The 15,921-nt window shown below is 34.2% G+C and overlaps 3 protein-coding genes and 1 long non-coding RNA gene across 6 annotated transcripts; all 4 read left to right on the forward strand.

The window, feature by feature from the left end:
• The first annotated feature begins 1,410 nt into the window (after positions 1 to 1,410).
• Positions 1,411 to 2,335, forward strand: LOC147949377 (uncharacterized). Its single transcript, XR_015585047.1, has 2 exons — positions 1,411 to 1,657; positions 1,903 to 2,335. It is a non-coding gene; the product is annotated as an uncharacterized LOC147949377 (long non-coding RNA).
• Positions 2,336 to 3,227: 892 nt separating this feature from the next.
• On the forward strand, positions 3,228 to 5,067 carry LOC104744841 (D-amino-acid oxidase). The gene is made up of 2 exons (XM_010465952.3): positions 3,228 to 4,424; positions 4,548 to 5,067. The coding sequence occupies exons 1-2, from the start codon at positions 3,569 to 3,571 to the stop codon at positions 4,925 to 4,927; spliced, it is 1,236 nt and encodes a 411-aa protein (XP_010464254.2). The 5' UTR covers positions 3,228 to 3,568; the 3' UTR covers positions 4,928 to 5,067.
• Positions 5,068 to 8,157: 3,090 nt separating this feature from the next.
• On the forward strand, positions 8,158 to 11,415 carry LOC104744850 (putative LRR receptor-like serine/threonine-protein kinase At4g37250). Its single transcript, XM_010465963.3, has 2 exons — positions 8,158 to 10,187; positions 10,663 to 11,415. The coding sequence occupies exons 1-2, from the start codon at positions 8,576 to 8,578 to the stop codon at positions 11,298 to 11,300; spliced, it is 2,250 nt and encodes a 749-aa protein (XP_010464265.1). The 5' UTR covers positions 8,158 to 8,575; the 3' UTR covers positions 11,301 to 11,415.
• Positions 11,416 to 11,769: 354 nt separating this feature from the next.
• Positions 11,770 to 15,895, forward strand: LOC104744860 (microtubule-associated protein RP/EB family member 1C-like). Of its 3 annotated transcripts, none has more exons than XM_010465975.3 (8): positions 11,770 to 12,106; positions 12,365 to 12,550; positions 13,856 to 14,020; positions 14,212 to 14,367; positions 14,485 to 14,588; positions 14,884 to 15,142; positions 15,230 to 15,343; positions 15,434 to 15,895. In XM_010465975.3, exons 3-8 carry the CDS (start codon positions 13,913 to 13,915, stop codon positions 15,701 to 15,703), a joined length of 1,011 nt encoding a protein of 336 aa, XP_010464277.1. In that variant the 5' UTR covers positions 11,770 to 12,106; positions 12,365 to 12,550; positions 13,856 to 13,912; the 3' UTR covers positions 15,704 to 15,895. The 3 variants fall into 3 exon arrangements, with proteins under 3 accessions (XP_010464277.1, XP_087331716.1, XP_019094526.1); XM_087475590.1 differs by having other exon boundaries at positions 11,837 to 12,106; positions 13,561 to 14,020; XM_019238981.2 differs by lacking the exons at positions 11,770 to 12,106; positions 12,365 to 12,550 and having other exon boundaries at positions 12,568 to 14,020.
• The last annotated feature ends 26 nt before the right edge of the window (positions 15,896 to 15,921 follow it).

Below are 15,921 nucleotides of genomic sequence, written 5' to 3' on the forward strand. Positions count from 1 at the left end.
GAAGTACTACAATAGAAAAATATATCATTAGCATTCATAATTTTGAATAAGATCATGGTAAGGTTTGCCTCCAAATTATCCATTGTAAGTTTCAAACTCTAAAGAGAAATGCTTTGGTACGAAGTATTCACTTTTTTTATCCAAAAAGATTAATTAAATACTAATTCATATTATTGTTTGTATTAAACATCGTAAAAATGGTATCATGTGTGTACTTGAAATGCAAAAACAATGGATTCAGAAAACTAAACTCTATGTTTTTGCAAGAACAACCAATGGATTCAGCTATTTTGGTCTTTTCACTATTATTACTACTTCAAACAGTTTTGGTACAAATACGTTAGCATGTCATATTCGTTATAAATATTTTACGGTCTTAGTTGCTTTTATATGGTTTTTGAAATATAAAATCAATTATTAGATTTAAATGTACATGATGCTCTATTATTTGCCATGTTTGACATTCGATCAAAGATTAAAAGTCCATTGCATCAAAAGTGTTTATATGCTTCCCCACAAGACATATCATCTAAAAATTTCAAATATACTATTATATTTGTGGTTGTGAACCATAAATAATCAGAAAGCGAATGGTAATTCATTTTAACTATATAAAATGCTGTAAATATATAATATTTATATATAAATATATATTTATATATATAAAATAATCAGAAAGTATTTTAATATATATATAATGCTGTAAAATAAAATCAGAAATGGGTCTTTCTTAAGCATTCAAACAAGATATCTTAGAAATAAAATAAAAAATAATAATAATGATTTTAACCGTTGAAAGCCGATATATGTTTGATTTTTGAAGGTTTCATACCCGTGATCATCGATGATTGCATGCAACTTGCCCACTACATTGAATTAAAGTTACCTTAATACAACAAAACGTAGTTATGCGGTACATTTTTTTTTCTTTCTATTTCAATGTCTAAGAGTACATAGGCATTAAAATATCTTCCCAACCAACTAAAATATCTTGCAGATTTTGTGTAGAACCGCCATGATAGGTAAACACTATTGATCCATCTCAAAGAAGCCACGAGGACTTCATGTAGATGATATCATCCTTTAACGGACTCATCTGCTGCGTAAATTTGTTTTCTGACGAAAAGATAGAAAGCAAGTTTTGTGATCTGCAAAGTATTTTAATATATATATAATGCTGTAAAATAAAATCAGAAATGGGTCTTTCTTAAGCATTCAAACAAGATATCTTAGAAATAAAATAAAAAATAATAATAATGATTTTAATCGTTGAAAGCCGATATATGTTTGATTTTTGAAGGTTTCATACCCGTGATCATCGATGATTGCATGCAACTTGCCCACTACATTGAATTAAAGTTACCTTAATACAACAAAACGTAGTTATGCGGTACATTTTTTTTTCTTTCTATTTCAATGTCTAAGAGTACATAGGCATTAAAATATCTTTCCAACCAACTAAAATATCTTGCAGATTTTGTGTAGAACCGCCATGATAGGTAAACACTATTGATCCATCTCAAAGAAGCCACGAGGACTTCATGTAGATGATATCATCCTTTAACGGACTCATCTGCTGCGTAAATTTGTTTTCTGACGAAAAGATAGAAAGCAAGTTTTGTGATCTGCATTCCATTCACCGAAAGCATTCTTCCATGTAAGTTGAGTTTTATATGAATGATACTATGTTTGTTTAAAGCATTATATCATAAAAATTAAAGACTTGTGAGGTAGTAACTTCATTTACCGGTAAACAAATTACAACATGTTTGTGATAAAAGTCTTTAATTTTTTTTGTTATTTACTCGCTGAACTTTTAAAAATAGTAGTTTAATTTCCAAAAACAAAATCATGATTGTGAACTTGACTAACTGTTTGTTGGTGTGGTATTTTTATTTCTAGGTTAACACTTGTATGACGTTGAAGACGAGGAAGCGCTATAATGATGATAAAGATGCTTCTCGCCGAGGACTACAACGAACTCAACTGAGTTAATATATTATATTCTTCAATAAAGCTACCGCTTATTCCCTAAACTTATTCCCTAAACTTACAATATATGGAGTTAAGGGTAAGATAAATAGATTATTTTACAAAGATAGTTAAATTATATCTTTGATCGGTCTGATATGTACAAAACTATATACAAAAATGATATCCCCTCTTTAATAAAAGGGAAATACACAACTTCAACTTGGTAGACCATATAATATTAATGTAGGTTATAACTAAGATTAATTATTTGATAAGTTATATGGATTAATTATTTGATAGGTTATATAGATTTAGGATTATAATCCTCTTAAAAAGATATTCCAAAGAATAAAATAAAATCTCAAATAATAATGAACTAACTATATATAGACAAAAAAAATCTCAGAATGTAATAGAAATTAATCACTCCTCCGTACATTACAAATCATTTCCGATTATACTAAAAAAAAAGTCTTACCTAACTTTATCAGAAAATTATAACTGGGTAACAGGTAAAAATTTGAATATTTAAATTCATTTCATATATTTTTTTGTTGAATTGTATAGTTTTATATACTATAATAAACTTTTTAAATAATTTAATTTGGAATCTTTAAAAATAGTTTAATTTGATATTTTTAAGAATATCATAAATATATAATAGATCAAAAAGTTAAAAATTATAAAAACTCTAATTTGATTTGTTATAGCACAGATCAATAATATGTCAATATAATATGAAAAAATTTCAAGAAATATGATTTCTTGCTAGAGCATGGGCTAAAATTTAAAAAATATGATTTCTTAGATTAAATTTAACTTTGAAATAATGTTGTTTGGTAGGCTTTCTCAGTCATGATGATTTTGACAAACATACGTTACATATTTGGTCCTAAAATTAATATGTGTTATACTATAGGTTAAGTCATAGAATTAACAATCAAAATATAATATATAATTTTAAACAGTAAACAAATCAGATAAAATTAACAAACAAAAATTGATTTTTTTATTACACAACTTAATCCGCGTTATACCACGGGTTAAAATCTAGATATACTAGAATATATCATACATAATAGATGTTATTTTCATAAGTCATATTCAGTATAAGATTTCATGCCATAGTATTCCATAAAAAAAACCTTATAAAACAAATAAAATAATCATATACACAATGTTTTAAATAAAAATTACCAAATAAACAAAAAGAAGGAATTTTAACCTGTGCTCTCTAGCACGGGTCATATTCTAGTATAGTATAAAAATATTATCTTCACTCAGTTTATTTTTTTTTTAAACATTTGAAGCTTACGGACTAAGATTCGCAACCAAATTGTTACATGTTCTAATCATATTTTAAATCACTCATCCTGCTTAATTGATTCATTTCAACATTCAACCAATCTATCCAAATGGTATATAATGATATTGTCATGCTTAAATGCAACATAACCAAAGACAACAGTCATCCCTTCAAATGAGTTTAAAAGTATCGGCCCAATAACAATATAAGCCCAATAACAATAAAAGCCCAATAAATAATTTCCTAACAAACGTGTGGACTCGATGAGTCATCCACCTCATCTCGCTAATGGCGGTGATCTCATCGTTATTATTACTCCCTCCGGCGTTGTCCCGACGTACCATCACAATCTGCTCCAACTCATCATCGAAATCAATGGCAGCAAAAAACCAAATCGATGGAGAAACCTCAAATCGGGTCGTTGTATGCGGCGGCGGCGTAATCGGCGTCTGCACTGCTTATTTCCTCGCCAAGAAAGGAATCGCCGTCACTCTCGTCGAGAAATCAGCCGTCGCGTGTGCTGCTTCCGGTAAGGCCGGCGGATTTCTCGCTTTTGATTGGTGCGATGGAGGTCCTGTTGCGCCTTTAGCACGCGCGAGCTTTAACCTCCATCGATCGCTCGCTGAGGAGCTAAACGGCGTCGAATCGTACGGATACAGACCGCTCACGACTCTTAGCCTCACCGTGACGGAATCAAAACCCGGTTCTGGCGGGTTTGGTTTACCGGATTGGGTCAACGGCCCAGCTAAAGGCCCATCGACGATTGGTACGACGCAAACCACAGCGCAAGTGCATCCTCAGCTTTTCACTCGGAAGTTGTTATCGACGGCGACGGAGAAGTATGGTGTTGAGGTTGTGATCGGGAAATTGGAAGAGGTGAGAGTGGAATCAGGGAGAGTTGACGCGGTGGTGCTTGAAGGTGGGAGAGTTATCGATACTGATAAGGTGGTTCTTGCGATGGGTCCTTGGTCGAGTAAATTTGAGCTGTTGTCTTCGATTTTTAGGGTTTATGGTACGAAAGCTCATAGCATTGTCTTGGAACCCAAGGAACCAAATGCTATAACACCTCATGCCCTTTTCTTAACTTATCATCCTTCTCATGGTGGTGAAGCTTTGGACCCTGAAGTGTATCCTCGTCCTACAGGTATTTTGGTTTTAGTATTTGCTATTCATATATTAGGGATATATATTGGTGAAGTTTGTTTGTGATACAAGTAATGGAAGATGAGAAGTAATTTGGTATGTTTTATTGTTGTTTGTGGGACAGGTGAAGTGTATATATGTGGAATGTCATCACAAGAAGAAGTACCTGATGATCCAGATCAGGTCACAAGCAATCCTGAATCAATTCAGGTCCTCAAGAGAGTAGCGAAAACAGTCTCGAGCTATCTGAACGAAGAGAACGCTCTAGTGAAAGCAGAGCAAGCGTGTTTCTTGCCCGGCACGGATGATGGAGTCCCTGTGATCGGAGAGATTCCAGGAATCAAGGGTTGTTATGTAGCCACAGGACATAGTTGTTGGGGGATTCTTAATGGTCCAGCCACTGGTGCTGCATTGGCTGAGCTTATTGTAGATGGCGTAGCCACTTGTGTTGATCTTAGTCGGTTTAGTCCTTCCCGGTTTAGCAAACGAAGAGGAAGGGTTTAGTATATATAGTGTGTTCATAGATATGTAAGCTATTGTTATCTATTCTATGTTCGACGATGTGTTCTGAGTTGAAAGCAAATAGACTTTGTGATTACGAGGAATCCTTTAATGTGATAACGATGCTTGATTGTATTTTGTAATCGGTGAGCATTTTCGTTGATCGAACCGGTTAGATCTAAAACCAAACTGTAATTAAACCACAATCTATTATTGGTAGAATTATCTTCAAATTGCAGTAATAGTGAAGTTGGGTTTTTAACCAATTAGCCTTCTTGTAGGTCTATTTGTGTGCTTCATAGATAACTATTCTTATTTTCATATATTACTAAACAATTAAAAATGAGAAGACAGCATCGTATGCCCAACCAATGGACTGACTGATAAGCTTTTGATTTGCGATGCCAATGGGTTTCACATTACTTTTTACTTACCCGTTAAGGGACGCATAAAACCAATCCAATGAGAATATTATCTTTAAAATTAACATCATCATAAAAATTAAAAAGTATCTTATCTTAACCCTCGAATCATCTTACACGTGATTTGCTAAATTTTATTCCCAAGCTTTTTTTCATATGTGAAGCTTTTCCGGCTTTTTAATTTATGTCCAATTCCCTTTATAAGCTTTCTAAAAGGCTCCATAAAAGAAAGAAAAAACAAAAAAAAAAACCTAAGTAAAATGGATTGAAATTCTTCAAGACCACATTACCTCTTTGAAAGGCTAAATATAATAAATGTTACAAATTTATTACTCGCCAGCATGTATTAACTATGATGAACATAGACCTGTTCTACTAGTTGTACAACCTTTATATATCTATGCTATATCATTTTTATAATATATTCCTTTAGTCTTTTTCTACCCCTTTTTAATTGTTCGATTAGTTAGTTATTTATAAACCTAGAATAAATATGATTACTTTTTAAAAAGAAGAATACATATGATGATGATTAGTAAAAGAGGAAGAAGAAAGACCATATCTCTCTTTTTCTTATGTCACATCATTAAAACAAAGCAAATGCAGTTTTTTCAAAGCTTTTGTCTTTTGAAAAATCTCAATGATAAATCGTAATTAAATAATCATGACCCATTTCACTTAATCATTCTAATCATCTGTCGTTGTTAAAAAAGCCACTTGATAGTAGCTTACTACCAGAAATGGCTTCGACGTGTTCACTTCATAGAATCAAAAAAATCTAAATATCATTGGCATAATTATCAGATACTATCTAGGAATTATAACAATTTTCTTGACCATTATATTTCTCTAAATCATTATTGTGGAGGAAAAATGAAGAATGTAAAAAAAGTCATAAACAGATATCATAATATATCCAAAAACACCCGACCGATCAAGTGACAATGCGCAGTGTTGTATTATTATATCATCACTGTTTGAAAAATTGTCGAACTCTTGGATTGAATTATAATTTGTTTGCAAGACGATAACAAGTTTGGAGTTTTGCATAATGGTAAGTAGAAAACGCCATTTTTGATGTATCTCACGTCTTTGTCCACCGCCAAACTAGCAGCCATTCTCTAATTAATATTGTATGGTTACATCTTGTATATATTCGTATTGAAAACTTTACTGGCTAATTACATATATTATATATACGTACAATCATGTTTACGTAGTATAAAAAGAGAGAGGGAGATAAAAAAGAAACTAAAACGGTAGATAATTTGTGAACTGAATCTCGAAACCTACCTTGTCTTATAGTTTCGTAAAATGAATTTTAACTTCTAAGTATAAATTAAATAATGCGCTCTGACAATTTACAGTCGAAAACAAAACTATGAATCCTATATCACTGTTATGGGTATTGTTCACACACAACAACATCAATAGTAAAATTCATTTAAACATTAGCAAGTAGTATAAATATACGTTTGAGAAATAGTATAAAACAAAAATATGTTACGAAAACGAAATATTGAATAGTGGTCAATATGAAAGCGTTATTGTATGGTAATAAATAAGCCCAACGTCTGTAACTTGGACTACACGACACTCATATGTTTTATTGTTTCACACCACAGAATTGTTTTTTTTTTTTTAACTTTTGAATAGTAACCATTATAAATGACTTTAAATATTTCGATATTACGTACCGACATGTTAACACATTTAATTAATTTTTAGTCAACGCATTTTCTTTGAAAATATTGTGGAAAAAAGTATACTATCAATCCATATGGATTATATCGCAGTTGAGAAATAGAGTCTAAAAATTATATTTTTGACATTTTGTACGACTTGATCCATCGTTTCGGTCTAGCGATTTCATTGGTTTGCATAATTTTTTTTCCATCTCATGATTGATTAATAATTGTTTTAAGCAGCCTTGACATATATGGTGTTAAAATCAAAAAATTCCAACAGTAAAGTTGAACATATACGTCTAATAAAAATTAAAAAATCGCGATTTGGAAATCAAATACAAAAGAAACAGAGGACCACAATGACGCTCGCTAAAATTAAAAACGGGGACCGATTTTTAAATTTAATTTGACCGGGCGTACATTAATCTTGAGTTCTTGACAATGCATTTATTTTTTTTACGTGTGATGTTGACCTCTGGAGGTAGATAACAGTACCACATTTATATCTTTTTGATGGAACACATACCTGTATAGTTGTTTTTGTTATTTCCTCTTTTATTCAATCTACCTCTCGTGATCCATTGGGATTATATTACCCCATACATGTTAATCTATATTCTATACTATAAAGATTCCGAAAACATTCATTATATCTTCAGATTTTGTTTTTGGTATATGTAAAGTTACAAGTGAATCAAAACATAGATTAATACAGTTATTAAATTTAACGTACTTTTTTTTTTTTTTTGGTAGGAAGCACTTGTTTTTAATTTATGTGTGTTTCGCGCATAAAGTCAATATTATAACGAATCACAACATTAGTTTAATTAGCCTATATATCTATAAGAGATGTACTATGATCAAAGGTCTGTAATGAGAAAAATAATAATAAAACGGTCATATATATATATAGATAGTAGAAGTAAATCCAAGTCAGTGGTGAGAGACCTGCAAAAACTTCGAACTTTTTGTGAATGTCTTATAGCAAAGATACTATTCTCCCATCTGATCATGTTCCATAATATATATAATATTAAGTTAACTGGTTAATAATACAAATCTTCACACAGCATCACATGATCGATATGTGTAATCTCACGTCATGATTTTTCTCTTAGAACACATCACACAGTCAAAAGGAATAATAGAAATCATATACTATATAGTATAGTGTTTCTTGTGATCTAGCAAAGATTTGTGTTACAAGAATATCCAGATTTATATGGGTTTTGTGTTATGTTTTCTATTGAAAGATCAATGTAAACAATGATGAACATTATAGGGTCCACGTTGATTATAAACGTGAAAAACGACAAAGCGACGTCAGCATAATTTACGAAATAGGAAAAATAGTGTTAAGCTTTTGTTATCATATTCCGTGCAATTTTACATAGGATATATTATATTATATAGTTTTTATTTAATTACTATAGAGTATAGTTTTACGGAAATCAAGAATTCCATAAAGAGATAGACACTTTCACATCGCTCACACTCACATGGCCTTTTCTATCTATATGCCTAAGCTCTGCTGAAGCACCATGACGACGACACTCGCCGCCGATGATCTCCGACGTTATCTATACGTAATTACCGTTTTCTCCTTCTTCTTCCTATGTGACCGATCATCTCATGCTCTGAGCACAGACGGTGTTCTTCTTCTCTCTTTCCGTTACTCGATCGTCGACGATCCTCTTTCGGTTCTACGGAGCTGGAGGTTCGAGGACGAGACTCCTTGCTCTTGGCGTGGCGTCACGTGCGATGTCTCTTCCCGGCACGTGACTGTTCTTTCGCTTCCTAGCTCGAAGCTCTCCGGTACTCTTCCTTCTAATTTGGGTTCTCTCAGTTCTCTTCAAAGGCTTGATCTTTCGAACAACAACATCAATGGTTCTTTCCCGGTTTCGCTTCTCAACGCGACGGAGCTTCGGTTTCTTGATCTGTCCGATAACCACATCTCCGGCGAGTTACCGGCGAGTTTTGGCGCGCTTTTGAATCTCCAGGCGTTGAACCTCTCCGGTAACTCCTTCTTCGGAGAATTGCCGAAGACTTTGGGATGGAATACGAACTTAACGGAGATATCACTGAAGAACAACCATATCTCCGGCGAGATTCCGGGAGGTTTCAAGTCGACGGAGTATCTCGACCTGTCGTCGAACTTGATCAAAGGCTCGTTGCCGTCACATTTCGGAGGGAATCGTTTACGCTATTTCAACGCTTCGTACAACAGAATCTCCGGCGAGATTCCGTCAGGTTTCGCCGACGATATCCCGGAAAACGCCACCGTCGATATCTCTTTCAACCAGCTCACGGGTCAAATCCCGGGTTTTCGGGTTCTCGGTAACCAAGAATCCAACTCCTTTTCCGGTAACCCGGGTCTCTGCGGAACAGACCCGGCTAAACACCCTTGCCGTGACGGTGAAGCAACAGCATCTCCACCTCCATCATCTTCTCCTCCGGCATTAGCTGCTATACCAAATACAATCGGCTTAACCAACAACAACCCAATCAGCTCCAAAACCGGTCAAAAACCAAAATGGGATCATAAACCGGTTCTTATAATTGGGATCGTTGTCGGTGACATTGCCGGTTTAGCTATCCTCGGGATTGTGTTTTTCTACATTTACCAGTCGAGGAAACGGAAGACCGTAACGGCTACGTCAAAATGGTCCACGTCATCATCAACAGATTCCAAGGTCTCTAAATGGTACTGTCTACGTAAAACCATTTACGTCGACGGTGACTGCGAAGACGAAGAAGAAGAAGAAGAGTCCGAGACATCGGAATCAGAAGAAGAGAACTCAAACCGACGGTCAGGATTGGACGATCAAGACAAGAAAGGCACGTTGGTTAATCTCGACTCAGAGAAAGAGCTTGAGATCGAAACGCTTCTCAAAGCTTCGGCTTATATTTTGGGAGCCACCGGTTCGAGCATTATGTATAAAGCGGTTCTTCAAGACGGAACGGCCGTGGCGGTTAGACGTATAGCTGAATGCGGTTTAGACCGGTTTAGAGATTTTGAAGCTCAGGTTCGAGCCGTGGCTAAGCTGGTACATCCAAACCTGGTACGAATTCGAGGTTTCTATTGGGGATCCGACGAGAAGCTTGTCATTTACGATTTTGTCCCTAACGGCAGTCTCGCTAACGCCCGTTACCGTAAGTTCTCCCCTTTTCTCTCCGTTCAATCTGATTTAATGCGCGCTTACGTTAGTAGAATCATATATTAGTTGGCTAACATGAGCGAAGTGTCGGTCTCGGAGTCAGAGAGTTGGTTCCAACTAAAAAAGTATGTCAGTTAATGATCGGACAAGAGTCAACGGGGAGTCTCGAAATTGATTTTTTTTGTTTACTTCTTCTTATCGTAAGCTAATATCTCAAGCGCAAGATAGTGACAGTTCTGTGTTTCTGTGAAATCTCTCTGTTTTTGAGTTGAGTCCCCCCCCACATATAAAAAGGTTTTGTAATTTTGTAAATTGTATTGACAGAAGCAAGTCCTTTGCTTCACTTTTGTCTTTTTGTATTGATAAGTAACAGTGTGGGATTTGCTAACGTGTACACATAACACAACAACAAATACATGTTCGATTTCACCTAATATACGGGCTTGTTTTTTCTTTCCTTTTATTGCCAGGGAAAGTGGGCTCCTCTCCTTGTCATTTACCTTGGGAGGCTCGGCTCAAGATAGCTAAAGGTATAGCTCGAGGGCTAACGTACATACACGACAAGAAGTATGTGCATGGGAACCTCAAGCCTAGTAATATCCTTTTGGGTTTAGATATGGAGCCTAAAGTTGCGGATTTTGGCCTTGAAAAGCTTTTGATTGGCGACATGAGTTATAGAGCCGGTGGATCAGCTCCCATATTCGGAAGCAAGAGATCAACAACATCTCTTGAGTTTGGACCGAGTCCAAGTCCAAGTCCGAGTTCAGTCGGGTTACCTTACAACGCTCCTGAATCTCTCCGAAGCATTAAAGCAAATCCGAAGTGGGACGTTTACTCATTCGGAGTTATTCTTCTTGAGTTGCTAACGGGAAAGATTGTGGTGGTGGACGAGCTTGGACAGGTTAATGGCCTTGTGATTGATGACGGTGAGCGGGCAATTCGGATGGCGGACGTTGCTATACGAGGGGAGTTAGAAGGTAAAGAAGAAGCTGTGTTGGCATGTTTGAAAATGGGTCTAGCTTGTGCATCTCCGATACCACAGAGAAGGCCTAATATCAAAGAGGCTTTACAAGTTCTCGAGAGATTCCCTCTTCATTCTAGTCAATAGAAATATTTCCTGACTGTGTGTAATTAGGAGTTAGATTAATAGGCGAGTTTTATGTTCTTAAAAATTCTCATGTGGCCTCTCCTCTGATTTGAAATTTATTTTTGGATTTATTATATTTAGTGATATCTACAATGGTCCAGTCCAGACCTCTCCTCTCGTATTATATAGCATTAGCGTAAAACAAAACTTTTATATTATAAATTTATTGATATTTTATATATAAAAGTTTTATAATGATACTGGATAATCCCACAGATTGAATCTCAAATACTGGATTCTTGGGGTGGATATAACTAACGAGCTAAAAAGAGTTGGATCCAGTAGCAGACCCTTAGCCCGGCCCATAAGTCTATATCGTGTGTAGACAGGTAGATTACACCGTAGTAATCATTACGTTATTACTGATTAGACACTTATAGCCGTTAATTACACTATTTACATTACTTTCCCAACGCGTTCGAAAACAAAAAAAGGAAATTTACCTTTTTGTTTCTTTTTTTATCCATTGAAAAGTGAAAATAAACCGACATATGTATATGTTGTTTCTATATAATAACCCTCAGAGAAGAGAGACAGAGACTCATCGATAGCTCTTCATCTCGTGTCTTCTTCTTCTAAATTCGATCATCATTCATCAATCAAATCTAACTAATACAATGGGGTTTGTTCGTACTATATAACCTTGCGTCTCTGTGTTCTTCTTCTTCTACTTCGATCATCATCAAGCAATTAAACGTCAACAACATGTTCTGTTCTACGCCTCCGACTGATCTGATCGAAGCAACCTGCAATTTGTTCTCAAAAAGGTAACTTTTTTTTTTTACTTTCCTATTTTTCGATCTTGTTTCCTATCGAATTGATTTTGCTCAAGCTTTGATTTTTGTTTTGTTTAGTCACATGGAAAACAAATAATTGATAACATAGTTTTTTTTTGTTCCCTTTTCCTCCTTTAAGCTTCTCGTCTCCTCTTTATGGTCTAGAATTGTCTTAGAAACTGTTTTTTCAATCTGGAAAGTTTACAAGTTTACGGCCGATCTGTTTACATCTTTTGTTTGTATTTGCAGTTGTTGTTATAAAACAAATTGAGAAGATGGAGATATTATGGAGGGATATCGACAGCTTTTTTTTTTATGTTGTGTGGCAGCTGCAACTACGTTAACAGTCTAACAAATAAGAAAAAGCACATGATGGAATGGAAGTGGCTCAACAATCAGATTCCCTCCCTTAATTTTCATACATTCCTCAGCCAGGTAACTCTTTTCTTTTCATCTCTTTATTTATTTTTCTTTCTAAGTAAAATATATTAAAAACTATAAATTAAAAATTAAATGAAAACTTAAACTTAAATTACTAAATTACAAAAAACATTATGGACTAAATGGATTTTGGATGCAATTAATTTCGTTAGACATTCCACAAATTCGACTTGTTTCCCGTTTTGTTATGTTTATTTAGTATTTAAGTTTAGGTTTTTCAATTAATTTAAAACTAAAATTTAAAATTAGTTTTATTTTCTATTCTAAACTTAACAAATTTAAATAAAAATTAAATGAAAACTTAAACTTAAATACTATATTACAAAAAAACATTATGGACTAACTGAATTTTGGATGCAATTAATTTCGTTAGACATTCTACAAATTCGACTTGTTTTCGTTTTGTTATGTTTATTTAGTATTTTAGTTTAAATTTTCATTTAATTTTTATTTAAATTTGTTAAGTTTAGAATAATAAAAAAAAACAAAACTAATTTTAGTTTTAATTAATTGACAAATTGAACAAAGTTAAATAAAAATTAAATGAAAACTTAAACTTAAATACTAAATTACCAAAAAACATTATAGACTAACTGAATTTTGGATGCAATTAATTTCGTTAGACATTCCACAAATTCGACTTGTTTTCGTTTTGTTATGTTTATTTAGTATTTTAGTTTAAGTCTTTATTTAATTTTTATTTGAATTTGTTCAATTTGTCAATTAATAAAAAACTAAAATACCAAATTAGTAAATACTAACACTAAATAAAACCTAAAATACCAAATTACTAAATAAAGTACTAAATTTTATTGAAAACTTAAACTTTGTAGTATTCAAGTTTTTAGTTAACAAAAAAAAGCTTTAATTTTTTTTGTTTAAACTTATTAACTTTCTATAAGAAAGACAAGAAATATGTCCTCGAAACCAAAAAAAGGATTATTTATATAAATTATAATGAAACTTTGATACGTATAATCTGTCGCTTGAAATTGTGTATGTAGTATATCGACATTTTCAATTTCAAGTTAAATAAAATTTGACGAAAAGGGCGTGGTGGATATGATATACAAGGAAGAAATAAAAGAAATGAGGTAGGTCTTAGAATATTTTGGGCTTTCAATTAAAAAGGTTTGGATGAATAGGCCTATTAAAAGAACCCGGATCCGAAATAGCCAGACCGGGTAAAGAGATTCGGATATTTGCATTTTGAATTGAAAACTCCGCTCTCGTCGTCTCTCCTCCATATTTTCCTATCTTTGTTTTTTTTTGTTTGTCTTTCTCCTCTAATTTCAAAAGAGCCGTTAGAGAGAGAAAGATAGAGAGAGAGACGAGTCGAATCTGAGCAAATCGGAGATGGCTACGAAGATTGGGATGATGGATTCTGCTTATTTCGTTGGTAGATCTGAGATTCTGGCTTGGATTAACTCTACTCTCCAACTTAATCTCTCCAAAGTCGAAGAGGTATAAACTAAATCTATTTAAGTATCAATCTCTCGTTTTGGAATTTGGAATCGGAGGATCTCTCTCTTTTCTTATCTGTTATGATTTGGGATTTGAGTACAGATTCGATGAATTTTTCTCTATATGTGTGTTGTTGTTGTTTGATCTGGATCTGAAAATTCGATTATGGATGATTATTATTGTGTATATAGGCTAGTTCAGGCGCTGTTCATTGTCAGCTAATGGATTCGGTACACCCTGGAACTGTTCCGATGCACAAGGTTAATTTTGATGCCAAGAGCGAGTATGAGATGATTCAGAACTATAAAGTTCTTCAGGATGTCTTTAATAAACTTAAGATCACTAAGGTCTTCTTCTTCTTTTTTATCTTCTTACTTTTTCACGATTTTTTGTGGTGGTATTGATTCTAGGCATAGAGTAGTAGAACTGACTTTGTGTGGTTTTTTAATTTTTTGGCTGTGTAGCACATCGAAGTGAGCAAACTCGTTAAGGGAAGGCCATTGGATAACTTGGAGTTTATGCAGTGGATGAAGAAGTACTGTGATTCTGTTAATGGAGGCCAGCATAAGTAAGTTTTGCTACAACTATCACAACCTTTCTTTTTAACTTGGATTCTGACTCTTGTGTGACGCTTGAATCTATTTCATTAACATAAAACCAAAATTGACTATGAATTATGGTTCTTACTTAGATAGGAACAGTTTTAAGTTCGCCTTTCCTTTTGTGCTCATATGATATATATAAATCCAACAATCTTTTTAGTTCTCTCAACTACTGTTTCTAGCCATTATATGATCCAAATTCATTCATATACTCTCTCGTCTCTGAAACTGCTCTCTCTTGAATTCGATTTTCATTGGTAGTTACCACGCACTGGAGAGAAGAGAAGCCAGCAAAGGAGGAAAAGAAGCAACCAAGAGAGCTGCAGCTACACAACAATCAGCCAAGAGTTCTTCTTCTTCTTCAGCTGCACCTACTAGACCTTCGTCTTCTAATGGAACCCGTAAACACGAACCACAGTCCTCCAATTCCGGGAATCACCACTCTTCTTCAACTGGGAATCACCACTCTTCAAAACCATCAGCTAAACAATCTAAACCAGTGCCTGCTTATGATGAAAAGGTACTGTTTCTCTCAACACACTAATTTCTCATATTACAACATTAAAGTCTAATAAATAGCTCACTAACTCGCTTCTTTTAATCACAGATCACAGAACTGAAACTCTACATAGACAGCTTAGAGAAAGAAAGAGACTTCTATTTCTCTAAACTAAGAGATGTGGAGATTCTCTGCCAAAACCCAGACACAGAACACTTACCTGTATGCAAAAGTCTTTTCTTCTCTGTTTCAGTTCAGAAAACTCCATTATTGTTTGAAAATCATCATCATCACTTCCTTTTTGTTCTGCAGCTTGTTGGCTCCATAAAAAGAATCCTATACGCAGCAGATGGAGAAGACGTTGGAGCAGCAGCTGAGACGACAGAGATACAGCAGACTTTGAGCCCCATTGCTGAAGGATCAGAAGAAAGAAGAAACAGTGTAGTAGAGTCGCAGAAGAGGAAACTCATAGTGAATCACGACGTCGAAGCTGCGGCGATTACAACACACTCTCCAAGACAACGCCTTTCTGATGCTTCTGATGTCAAATGCAGTGGTTCATCTCCTCTCTTGACCTGCTGAATCACTTAGCTACTTGCTATATAATACTACTCTATTATGAAAACATTCTCTCTCAGAGAATCTGGCTCTATGTTTGAAAAAAAATTCCATATCCCTTCTTATAAACTTACTACTACTAAGTACTCTGTTGAAAAATATCATTTGTTGTGATGTTTTGTGATCATTATGGTATAATATGTTTTGGCTCCTACAGTTTCACATCTTATTGATTAGTAACA

Source organism: Camelina sativa, chromosome 2 (genome assembly GCF_030686135.1).
Source record: "Camelina sativa cultivar CO46 ecotype springtype chromosome 2, ASM3068613v1".
In the NCBI taxonomy this organism is placed as follows: domain Eukaryota; kingdom Viridiplantae; phylum Streptophyta; class Magnoliopsida; order Brassicales; family Brassicaceae; genus Camelina; species Camelina sativa.

Coding starts and splice junctions, on each gene's coding strand:
- LOC104744860 (XM_010465975.3), top strand. CDS start 13,913: ATGGCTACGAAGATTGGGATGATGGATTCTGCTTATTTCGTTGGTAGA. Junction 14,368..14,484: donor ATAAACTTAAGATCACTAAG/GTCTTCTTCTTC, acceptor TTGGCTGTGTAG/CACATCGAAGTGAGCAAACT. Junction 15,344..15,433: donor CAGACACAGAACACTTACCT/GTATGCAAAAGT, acceptor TTTGTTCTGCAG/CTTGTTGGCTCCATAAAAAG.
- LOC104744841 (XM_010465952.3), top strand. CDS start 3,569: ATGGCGGTGATCTCATCGTTATTATTACTCCCTCCGGCGTTGTCCCGA. Junction 4,425..4,547: donor AGTGTATCCTCGTCCTACAG/GTATTTTGGTTT, acceptor TTTGTGGGACAG/GTGAAGTGTATATATGTGGA.
- LOC104744850 (XM_010465963.3), top strand. CDS start 8,576: ATGACGACGACACTCGCCGCCGATGATCTCCGACGTTATCTATACGTA. Junction 10,188..10,662: donor TCTCGCTAACGCCCGTTACC/GTAAGTTCTCCC, acceptor TTTTATTGCCAG/GGAAAGTGGGCTCCTCTCCT.